This window comes from Montipora capricornis, chromosome 4 (assembly GCF_036669925.1).
Source record: "Montipora capricornis isolate CH-2021 chromosome 4, ASM3666992v2, whole genome shotgun sequence".
In the NCBI taxonomy this organism is placed as follows: domain Eukaryota; kingdom Metazoa; phylum Cnidaria; class Anthozoa; order Scleractinia; family Acroporidae; genus Montipora; species Montipora capricornis.
In genome coordinates this window covers 28,041,282-28,053,781 of record NC_090886.1, presented here as the reverse complement: position 1 = coordinate 28,053,781, position 12,500 = coordinate 28,041,282, and the positions used below count along the sequence as shown (strand labels likewise).

At 38.4% G+C, this 12,500-nt stretch overlaps 1 protein-coding gene across 1 annotated transcript in view; it reads right to left on the bottom strand.

The window, feature by feature from the left end:
- Window positions 1-2,729: 2,729 nt before the first annotated feature.
- LOC138045873 (N-acetyllactosaminide beta-1,6-N-acetylglucosaminyl-transferase-like) overlaps window positions 2,730-12,500 on the bottom strand; it is a 23,936-nt gene continuing 14,165 nt past the window's right edge. Inside the window, exons 2-3 of the mRNA XM_068892503.1 lie at window positions 6,263-6,396; window positions 2,730-5,496 (exon numbers count right to left, since the gene is read on the bottom strand). Coding sequence (XP_068748604.1) covers window positions 4,381-5,496; window positions 6,263-6,396 — 1,250 coding nt within the window. The 3' untranslated portion in view covers window positions 2,730-4,380. The remainder of the gene's footprint in view (window positions 5,497-6,262; window positions 6,397-12,500) is intronic.

Below are 12,500 nucleotides of genomic sequence, written 5' to 3'. Positions count from 1 at the left end.
CATCTGACAGAGGAATGACAACCGATTGAAAGAATGGAATTGTACACTCTAGAGCAAAGACTAATAATTAACAATTATCATTCGATGTACTTCTTCCTTCCTTCTTAATGGCTGAAAGCCCACCACGTGACCTGCAGATAACTGCGTATAAATAAGTCTTTTGCTGTAAATAATATTCTGCTCATGCGAAATTGAAACCACGCTCTTGTGTGAAAATGGCAGTTAGCTTTCTTGAGATTTCAGAAAGTGATTTATTTTTTGGGAATTGTGAAAAACAAACTCAGAGATCGAATGATAAAACAATTCGGAACTCGGTTATCGCAAAATATCGTGACTTGGCAGTGTCTCGCAGATCGCTTAGTTGCCTCTGCCTTCGTCTTGGCAAATAATTGATCTGCTCGCCACTGACAAATCACAAGTTTTGCTCCGCTTTGCCTAATAATTGTTAATAATTCGCCGAAGTCTAGGTAAAGAAAATCTTCGACTTTCTCTCGGTTTTTATTCACCGATATTCACCGAGCCTGCTCGAGGTGCATAACCGTTTTAGCATAATTACATAAGTGATTATTTGAAAAATGTGCATTTTCTTCAAAAGCATTTTAAATTTCTTTAATTTTGGATATCAGTAGTTACTTAAATTTCTATTATTCCATTCTAGTTCTAATATTATTACTCTAATCTCTAAGAAGCTTTGACTGTCAATAATTATGCCAGAACCACTCGTTTTCAGTTTTCAACTTTTAATATAATTGCGCCTAGTTGGAATAAACACTTTATTTAGCTCTCAGAATTCAAAGCAGACCACACCACCCTCGGTTGTCTGCTCTTTCCAAGATTTCCGAGTTTATGAATAGTTGTTATGAACAGTGCCTTTCAGTTTATAATATTATCCGAAAGGACTTAAAAGTCTAATCATTTGCTATTGGAATTATTACAAAGGCAGCACTTTCTCCTCAGTTAGTTAAAGACCCTGAATGTTTGGTCCGGTATGGTAGTCTGATGATAATTCAGCCAATCGGTCGCTGTCCAATTGAAAAAAAAACGGCGGTTTAAAAAAACAAAAACAAGTCCCATTGCCAAATTTAGCATATATTAAACCTTGTGGCTTTGGAGTCTCATTATAATTACCCTCTTTTTAGGAAAGATTCTTAGTACTAGATAATTTAATAATTTATTTAATACTGTTAGTCGGTTGATCAGTTTCTTTTGGTAGTTAGTTAGTAAGGTTGTATTCTTAATCTTTATTTTTATTAATTATTATAGGTGAGATGTTTTTAGAATTATTATAAAGCGCTATTGGATAGCGATAGCCATTATTATTATTATTATTATTATTATTATTATTATTATTATTATTATTATTATTATTATTATTATTATTATATTTATTATATATTACTTAGTCGTGAAAAGCAGCAGCGGAGCAGGACCGGTCAAAAATAGCTCATTTCGGAAAATACTATAATGCTCTTTCAGTGTCACTCAAATTTTGCATGAGCATTGTTTCCAGTTTCTCTTGGGACTTAAAATGGTCCCAAGAGAAAAGAAAAACAATGCTCATGCAAAATTTGGGGTGACAACCAAAGAGTATTATGGTATATTTTGAAGTGGGCTATTAGGGTTAGGGTTAGGGTACACGCTGTATCACCATTTACAGTGTAACGTGTCTGTACCGCAGTCAATTCTTGTAAAACTCTAACAAAGAAAGGGATTACCAAATTGAAAAGCTTGGCTTTAATTAGGCTGGTTCTTGTTTACAAAGCTATATATTGATTTCGGAGCCTGAGGTAATTCATTCATTTAATCATAAAGGACTTAGGTATCAAGCGAACCAATTAAAACAGCAAGAAAAAGACAGGCAAGCCAGGGACGGCGGAGAGTATTTTGTATTAAAGTGGGAGGGGAGGGGGGGGGGGGGGGGGTGGCTAAGAAGCAAGCGCCGGAGACGCTAACTTGCTGGAGGTTCTGGGGAAATTCGTCGCCAGAAAATTTTAAAATCTTGAAGCTCGGAAATGCTACTTTCAGCATTCTCGACAAGATATCAAAAAAATAAACGTGGATCAATCGTAAAATGACAGATGTTTTACTTCTTATTTTTGTTATTTGCTTCAAATTGGTGGGGGGGGGGGAGGGGGGGGAAATCCCCTTTAGCCCCCAGGCTCCGCCGTCCCTGCAAGCTGTGCCAAGAGAGGCAAAAATGGAGGAGGTGTGATAGAAAGACGGGAGAATACAAGTTAGCTTCTGTTTTTAATCCAATCGGAGAACAACGAGCTTCAAATTTTTGCAAGTCACTGATCTGAAGAAATAGCAATGTCAGTAGTTTCAAGGCATTTTGTTTTAATTCAACAGGGGTTTTCTTGAACTATTTGCAAGGAAGCATTGGTAAAGAGAAGCGTTGACTTGCTCTTAACTTTGACTTTTTCTCTCAATCATAAGAATGCAGGTCGTGATCGTGCTGCTCAAAAGTTATATCAAAATCTCACAACACCGGAAGTCTAAAAGTTCATGTGGTAGAGCAGCCGATTCATCAATAGTAGGATCATTGGTTGGAAGCCTTTAATGTTAGCAGCACGTGTCCAAAAGGAATCAAACTTAATAGCAATTGTGACTAATTCCTGGTCTTTTTTCGCCCGCTTCACTACAGCTGCAGCTTTTCAGTGTTTTTTTCTTTTTCTTATTGGTTCACTTAAACGTGTTCGTCCTTTATGATTGGACAAGTCTTGGTTTCAGTGTTAGAGTAGAACAGAGCAGAATCTTTATTTATACGCAATAAGAATTAAAGCTAAAAAAGCTTGTGGGGTCGTTTACTTAACAAAATAATTACTCGTCCAATTAAAGACTATTAATTATAACTAAAACACATTTCTAAAAACATTCTAATAAATCCCAATTTTTAAAATGCGAACTAAGTAAGAAACTAATACTATCAAACATTAACTTTTTTTGTTACTTCTCTACTTAAAAATACGTGTAGTCAGTTAATCTGTTCCTAACCGTTGAACACGATAAACCAGTGAAAGCAAAGCTCCTGAAGTGTTCATTTCTCCTGAGTAGTCTAAGAAGTCTCTTGAGGTCAATACTACCTACATTCTTTTACATGATGTTTATCAAAGTTCCCTACCACTGAGCGTCGATATACCAGTGAGTCTTTTAACAATCTAGTATTGAATCTGTAGGTATCGTGATTGCTTCTGGGTCTCTTAGTGAATAGCTACATTCTGGTTCTATGAAGATGCTATTAATTAGACATTCAGGCATTGAGACTTTGCTTGCTCTATAAAATAGTTAAAATATTTGCAATTTGTAATCTAAACTGATCGTTTCCCATTCCGCAACGTTGAGAGCTTCACTAGATACCTTATATTTGGATAAGTTGTAGACAATTTTTGCTGCTCTACAGTGAACTTTCTCAATTGAGTAGAGAAGATCTGAATTTGTACACGAACCCCATAAAATAATACCATACTTGATAGAAGGTAATATTACACTAAAATATAACTTTAAAAGGACAGCTTTGGGCAAAAATCTTGAACGCTTCTATTTTTTTTTTTTTTGCAAAGTTTTTCTTTAGTTCTAGCGTATGTAGTATCCAAGAAAGCGTGTCGACCACGATCATACGTCCAAGAAGACGAGATTTTGTGACATAGCTTAATACCGATCTACCCAAAAGTACTGGAGGCAGTGGTGACCGAACGTAACCCAAAATTTGCTTAAGGACTTTCGAGACCATTGCTACTGTGCATCCTTACAGCGCACGCAAATTCACATGCCACGTCTTGCATCAAGTGCGCGCGCTATGTACTAAAATGAACAATGATAGGGCAGATGGCCATTGCTATAGATTTGCTTGGATTTAACGATCTTGGATGTTCGGGGACCCCTCCTTTTTTTTTCAGAAACAGATTTTGTTTACAATTATCTCCACATTGTCCAAAAATAAACAAAAAATCAATGTGGGAAGTTAAAAAAATTTCAAGATTTCTGTCCTCGGGACATGGAATCCTGCAATCTTGCGGCTGCAAAACGCGTGAAACTATGGTCGCAAAATGCGAACTTGTTCTTTAAGGAACCTCCACAGTTAACTAAATTCAATTGATGGGTCCACTTAAACAAAGTTTGGTACATAACATTTCACTTCAAAGATGCAATTACAATATTTTTGGGCTTACAGACGCTGTGGCCTTATTCGCTAAAGAAACCGGATTTTTTCAGATTTAGGGTGTTCTTCCGGGCAAGTGTTCTTCTCTTCAAAACGAAATCGGTGAGCCCCTTTTTTTTTACATTTCTGATATCACTAACTCATCATCTTTCAATGGTGAAATTTGCAGAAAAAAATCAATGTTAGAAAATTTTCGTGCGAACGTCCTTAAGACTAAGACATTAAAGTAGTACCTGCCCATACCTTCTTGTCGAGCGTGCTAAAGCCAAACATTTAACAATATCATCCCTGTGGTCAAATGGTATCTTGGTGACGAAGATTTTCTTGCGAAAATTTGCACCCAGTACCCAGTTTAGGTCTCGTGTCGTCAGCCAGCACACTTCCCGGATCCATTGCCCACAGCAAACACCATCTGTATATTTCCAACTAACAGCGCGCATTATCCACTCCGGCTGGCTACCATAGATACCACCTGGGAATCCCGGATGTTGGTGAAGGGATGAGTAGAATACCTCGTCAGGCGAGGAAGTGTCATTAAGCCAGGACAAAAAATCAATCGCTACTTTATCATAAAGAACATAATTCGCTGCTTCTCGTGTGAGTGCTACAAAATTGGACCCTTTCTTGATGCGAATTCCCCATGGTGGAGGACGCTTCGTAAAGATCGTCCTTCGCCATGAGTAACTCACATGAAACTGGCCTCCTTCCACCTCTTCAGCTCTATGGGAATACATATATCGATGCCAATTATTGATTGGAACTGCAAAACTCTCGATGTTGTTGGAACCATTCAGATTGGCGAGCGCTCGCACGATTTCGGCATTATTGTAAAGGGGTAACTCTTGCCCAGTAACATGCATAAAATATTTCCATTTTACTGAGCTCTTCATTAAATCCCCTAGACAGTTAATTTGCGCGTGAAGAATGCTAACACGAGGCCATATCACGTCGACAGCTTTATCAGTCAGAAAAACGTTGTCAAGGCAAGCAGTCATGGCTCCTATTGCTTTTCGAAATGCTTCAGATGATTTGACATCCACGTGTATGCAGTAAACATTCTGAGGCATATAGATGGATTGTAAAACCTTCTCTACAAGATCTGCGTTTGTGAATACAACCATTGCATAAGCAATGGGGAAGTCTTTTTCTTCTTGCGTGGGAGAGGGATGAGGGAAAAATTCCTCTTTTACATCATTGCACCCTTTTTCTTCATAACGGGAATACACTTCTGTTTCTGTTGGTTTTTTATCGGCGCAAAACCAATTTCCGAATTTGGAAAAGAAACACCAAGAATTTTTGCTAATGATCCGCTCGCATTCCGACCACGTTGTGGGTTCCTGTGGGGAAGAGAAAAAGCATATAAAAACTGTGCGTATTATCACAGGCAGCTGTACTGTACTAATGTTTCAACAAAGTCTCCCGGGTTGAATTCCTGGGTTCGGTGTCCTGTGAGGATTGAGTTGGTTTGTTCTTTTGGCTCTCTCTTCTCATGTAAATTTGAAAGAAGTAAAGCCGTGCTTTTTTCTTGGATGAGGCCAAAGAACCAAAACTTTAACCGCGTAGTTACATCATTTGGTTTATGCTCCTTGGTTTTGCTTGTTTCCTGCAACGTAGGCTTGCATCTTTAATATATATTCTGGAGTTAAACCCTACTGCCAACGCCTTATTAACTACCTCTTGATTTTATATACAATTAGACAGTGTCCAGGAGTTCAATTACAAGCCCATCGCATCCGCAGAACGCTCTCCTCGGGTCGTAAGGAGGTTTTAAGAACTATAATTTGTCAGCAACTGATTGTCTGAAGTATGCGAAGTGAATTTAGAAACTCGTTCTTGCAAACGATTTGGAATTCGTAGATAGAAACTAAGGTCGGTATTTGAAGCGAGTTTTGTCAAGCAGTAGTTTGCTTATTTTGACGAGACGACATTTAACATAGTACTAAAGGGAGTTCCAAATTTTGCAGTCAAGCGAAAAGACACCTTGAAGAAACGGTTGGTGAACAGTGTTTTGTGACTCAAATGTGCCACGCTGTGGAACCTCCTTCGGCGCACCACGCGCCCAATAACCTTTTCGTATTATAATTTATTAGAAAAAAGCATTACCTTTCTGTTATTCTTGACGTACTGGCACACCCGTGCGCAAACAATGTATGTTCCGACGAAGAAAATGCACAGAAAAGGTACAAATCTTCTTGTGTTTCTCCTCTTGCAGCCTTTCGGAATACTTTTCGTGAGTTCTGCAAAGGAAGGAAATGTGCGAAAACAAAATTGGTTGAGAGAAGAAACGATAACAGACATAGAATCAGTAATAAAGGAAAATATAAGAGGTGGAATGTTGCCTTTTCAGCGCTAATAACTATATATTTAACATCATAACTACCATTAGTACTAGTTTACCTAAACGGTAGAAATGTTGCTGACGGGGAGGGAGATGTTCAATTATGCTTGTAGTAATTTAACGACGGTTCCCACGTGGAATTGTGGGGAGATTTTAATAGGTTTTGTGCAGGGACGGTACAAAACGTGGACGCCCACACTCGACCCCCAACTGGACCTCCGAGTAGAAAGAAAACAGAAAATGGTTTTTTAAAGTGAGGTCATTAAATTCTAAGATAAAAATCGCAAGATCCTCTGAATTTCCTTTCTAAAGAAAGTGGAAGATGACCTAGAAATAAATCGTTTTTCAAGTTTCCAGTTCCGTGAGGTCCTTCGTTTCTAAAGCCTCATTTACAATAGCAAGTTTTCCTTTACAACTAATCCTTGTCAAGTCTTCCTTGGCAGTGTAAATGGAAAAATATGACAATTTTTTCCTTGACAAGTGTCCTTGTTCAAACACTGGCATGCTAGTTTTTGAACAAGGACACTTGTCAAGGAAAAACTTGTCAAGGACGATATTTGCCAGTGTAAGTAACTTGTCAAGTGCACTTGTCAGTGAAAACTTGTCCTATTTTTCATTTACACTACCAAGGAAAACTTGTGAAGGAAAGATGTTTCAGGGAGAACTTGGCAGTGTGTACACTCGGCAAGTTTTCCTTGATAAGTGGACTTGTCAAGGAAAACTTGCTAGTGTAAATAAGGTTTAAAATACATTTTGAATTTCCTCACGTGACCCCACAATACAACGCTATTTGTTTTTGGTTGAAAAAAGTTGTCTATTTCTATGAATCTCAGCAGTTTGAGCCTTTCAAGCACATAAGGAGGTGTATTCATACACATATGTTTTATTTCATGAGCGAGAAGTAAGCGTAAACTCCAGTTTTCCTTGATTACCGGAAGCCATATTATTGGACCACACGGCGTCTCCATACAAAACTCTACAAAGTTGCGTGAAAAACGTTCAACAAATAACTCAGAAACGATGAACTGCACAGACCTGAGAATTGGAGAGGGGGTTTAAACATTTGTTTCCTACAACAATCCAAGTTCTGGACCTTTTTCATTGAAAGATTTCAAATTTATTTTTTTGTTGCGTGACATTGTAAACTATCTGTTTGGGAATACGAGAAGCGAAATGGAAGATTCGCGCATAACCATAATTCCTTGCACCTTTGACCACAATCCCTTGCGCTTCGAAGAAAAATGTGTTCTTCTCCGGATTAGAGAGCTGCCCCGTTCGTTCGCTTCAGTCTCAGTCACTGCTACAGCAATAATTACATAGGTGATTATTGAAAACTCTCTGCGTTGAGTGGTTGCTCTTGAGGGGATTACACACGGTAATCACCTAAGCGTTTTTTTTTTAATGGCCGCAAGCCGTTTTGTGGAGGTGAATAACAACCTCGACTTTGTCTCGGTTATTATTCACCGTTAAATACCATCCATGAAAATAAGCCAAAGGTGTGTACGAACGCCGTGCTAAGATACTTAACATCATGATAAAATAAATACCAGCATTTACAATAACGTAAAATCGAAGAAATATTTCTCCAATAGATCGTGTTCATGTGACTTGACATTTCCGATGGCCATAACACCTAACTTTATCAGATGCACGGCACATCTACAACGACGATCTGGATATAGAAATGAATGCGTCATCATCTGCAACAAAGTCTAGTTGCTGTCTTCATCTTTTTTGCCAACGCCCAGAACCTGGAATGAAGAGTTTGCAGTGTTTGGAATCAGAGTACTAGGTCTCTTAGATCCTGTTGAAAATCGTACCCAAAACCATTACTTTTTTGTTTTCCCAGTATCTGCTGCTCGCAACATTTCACTTGCCATTTCCAACTTCTACTATATAAAATAATATATTCTCGGCCAATACCGCAGAGCGATTCCGCCCAGTAAAATAATGTATTCTATTCTCTTTCGATTCGCTCAGCCGAATAGAAAACATTTCTATTATATGTGTAGAAGGGACAAGTAACAAACAAATAGTGGAGGGAGCTGCCAGCAATGGTCGAGTTTATTTACAAAAAACTGAGCCGGGGACACACTGGATACAGGTTACAAGCCAAGGAATATAAGAAAAAAGTCATACGCTATTTAAAACGACAATACAAAATAGTAAGGAAATAACAGCCTCGAGTAAACTGGTCGGCGTCAAGTGGTGTGACATTCACGAGGAGTGGTATATAAAGGCCTAATTATCCCAATGGGAATTAATACCAAGCAACCTTATTAGACACCTAAAAGAAATACATTTTTTCTTCTAATTAGCCGCCAATAGAATGCGGTATTGCCTTGTCAAAATCCCAATTTCTTTATGGCTGTGAACATAATGGATACCCCAAAATAAGGTGAAACACTTAGTCTCGTGTATATAAATTACCAAACGATCTTTCTTTCACTAACTTTAAATATGGTGTCACCAGAACAATTTATGAAAGCTAGTCATTTCGTGCCGGCGCTTACACCTAATCACTAGAGATCAGTGCCTAACCCAGAAGTTATTCTCTGCCTAAAAGAAGTGCTGTTTATCTGCCAAAGGTTGTTAACACCGAGGTTGTCAGGGTTGCCACGTAACGTCATCGAATTTTACACATGTATATGTGTCGCGAAGTGTCTCACCTTTTTTTTTTTGGAGTATCCATTCTATTCATAACCGTTTCTTAAAAGAATTAATGAAGAAACGATGAAATGATATATGAAATGGATCATACATGAACTGCGGATATGAAATTAAATGAAGCTATGATCCTCGCAGTTATGAACGCAGTTTTTGCAATTGCGTAAAGAAGCCTGAAAAATTCAGGACTTCAACGGGCAGTTCATGTATGATCCATTTCATATATCATTTCATCGTTGATTCATTCCTCACGGGAACATTAGAACCCACAAATGACTAGCTCCCAACGTCAGTGGCTTCATAGCTCAGTTGGTTAGAGCATCGCACCGGTATCGCGAGGTCACGGGTTTAAACCCCGTTAAAGTCCTGAATTTTTCAGGCTTCTTTACGCAATTGCAAAAATTGCGTTCATAACTGCGAGGATCATAGCTTCAATTAATTAATGAAGTGTTATTATTGTGACGTCACTGTCTCGCTTCTATGTTACTTCGTTTTCTGTTTACGTCTTGAGCATTGTTTTTCTTTCGTTATTCAGATAACTTTAAATGTTATGGGCCCGGTAATCTTAAATTTAAAGTCCGATTGCTGTACAGAAGTTGAGTGGTCGTTGAAAATATATCAGGGTGTTATTACAGGTACCATGTTTTCTGTCTTTTGTTTTACGTAATATGTTGTCGGTGCAAGCAATTGTAAAGAAAACATGGCAGAGGCGAAGACGGGTACGATTGCATTGTCGAACGAGTGCAATTATGGATAGTCTTTCATATACGGGATCCGAAATTATTAATGTCTGTGAAACAAAAGAACAAAGCGAACATAACAATACCTAATTTTTAGCAAGGCCTAACTCGAATAATAATGGTTCCTTTGTTCTTGACTATTTTAGTCCGGTATATAAAAGTCAACCCGCAATTATGGAACACGGAATATCCAGTGCTGAATGAAATTCATGAAGGACGGGCTGTGGGGAATTGCAAGTGCAGATGAAACTGCAATTGAAACCGTTGCCAAGATCTAGAAACACAAAAAATGTGTTATTCAACGCGACAGAGCACTTGCGATCATCGTCAGTACTCTCTGCAGATATTTTGCTGTTGTGTAATGCACTTGCTTGGTGAGCCCGAGAATCATGAAACAGTGGAAAAACACTGGCAATCCATTTTCAAACATGGAGGCTATGGGTAGCCTACACTTTAATTTGTTGAAAGGATTTTTAGCTGGTTTCCTTTAAAGTTCACTGTATTCCGGTGAATTTTTGTTGCAATATCTTGGTCAGCACCCAGTTCAATTCCGCAGTCCAAAGTCCACATTCCATGATCCAAAAATATTGGTGCGATCGTTCTTCACATTTAAAACTGTTATGTAAAGTTCATTAATAATTCATGAGTGACAGGCAACAGAAACGCACTATTTCGGTCACATTGAGGTGTGTAAATCCTGATAAAGTGTTCAACTGTCTGAAAGCACTGGGAGGGTTTGAAAAGATAGCAGCGAAAAGCTGGGGTTGATGATTGAATTAATACAATAAATAATGATAATTATATCAATTATATACACATTCAACCACTAGTAATAAATTATCACCTGGAACCCTTACTCCCAAACGCCCCGGGAAGAAGTAAGATATGGGAAAGGGCCAGCCACAAGGCTGAAGGAGTAGGAACCACGGCAACACGCAGGCCATCGCTGCAGGGAGGTGGAAGGTTCGAACGCCCAAGGTTTGTTCAAAGCCAAAGAGAGGAATAAAGGGGATAAAACAATCTTATTTATACTAAAATGGTAATAATTATGCAAATAAGGCCCTCCTGTAGAACAATAGATGTACTGGAATTTCCAACTTGAATCTCTAGGGAATAAGGGGCGTACATGATGGCCCCCGGTGAGAAAAGTATTCAGCCACATGTCCCAGTATGAAAACATTTAACTTCTTAAATGTAACTTGAATGAGATGATATATGATATATCTGATATATACCAAACACATTTTAGTTATTACTTCATTACTTCTCATTTAGCACTGCCTGAAAACTGGCCTAAGGACATGACGACAACCATGCATCACACAACTCTGAACTTTTCCTCCCAGCACTTTGCACCTTATCGTTCTATGCTTCCACACAAACAACAGTGCAGTCTTTACTTTGCAAACTATCTGTAATTCCTACGCTTAAGTGCCCCCAAAACTTTGTCTTGAACTTAAAGTACAGCGGGGAATCCCGGATGGGGAATATTGAGGGTTGCTAAAACTTCACCGGATATTTCATCATCTACAATACTTGACCAAATATGATCTTGGTCAGGGGGAAAACGCAGCTTTAATTACAGTGAATGTATGGGTTTTGGCCGAGTTCAAACCTCTTGTCGGAAATTTTGCAGCAATCATTACGTGGGATGCCCCCTGCAGGGCAGGCCACGTTATAAAATGGAGTCCGTTTATTTTTACTCTTATCCACAATTGTAACGTTTGTTATCATTGGCTAGGTTTTTTAAAAAGAAACTAAAACCGCATATTTTTGTGGCTACATGTTCATTCTACGTCATCCACAAGCCATGGTTGTTGTCACTTTTTGTGTTCTCTTCGCTTGTTTCCCGAAATCGGAGGTATACGAAAGGATTTCTACTGTCAAACACCTGGTTTCGCTAAAGGTTGATTCATATTTAAGCCATCGGTACCTGTTACAGCTTTCATATCGTCGTTTTTATCTGTTTCATCAAAGGTATGTCGTGTTTGTGAGGGTTTTTTCGGTCAAACAACGTGGTAAAACTACCGTAGAACTAATAGCAACGAATGATCCCCGAAAATTTAGTCTGTAATTCCTTTTGAATTGGATTGAGTCTTCATATTAAATAACTGGTAACATATTTCATTTTTTCAAAATTAGAAATTCAAATTATTTTCGTAAATTCGCCCAATTAATTGGCACCAAATCAAGATACATTCTTAAAATTTCCGTGTACCTTCAGAGATCTCTACCAAGGGGTACCCAACAATAATCTTCGGTGATATATGTGTTCGGGAGAGTCAAACTGTTCTAAGAATTTTGGTTCTACGAACGTTGCCAAACAGCTATAGATTTCTTTACTAAAACATCACCTGAAAGATTCGCAACAAGGGAAAAGTAGTCTCTTGCGTTTTCGGAAGGGATATTTTTGCACCAGCAGTTTCGGATGAGCGAATGGTTTGCCGGGAAGTTCTTACAAGGTAACGTTCAGCTTGCATTTTCTGAAATGAAGATATAGTCCCCTTATATCTTCGGACACTCCAATTTTTAGCTAAGATATCTGAACAGATCAAATTATTCTAGGTGATAAAAACATCTCTTTAGGGAGTCTTTA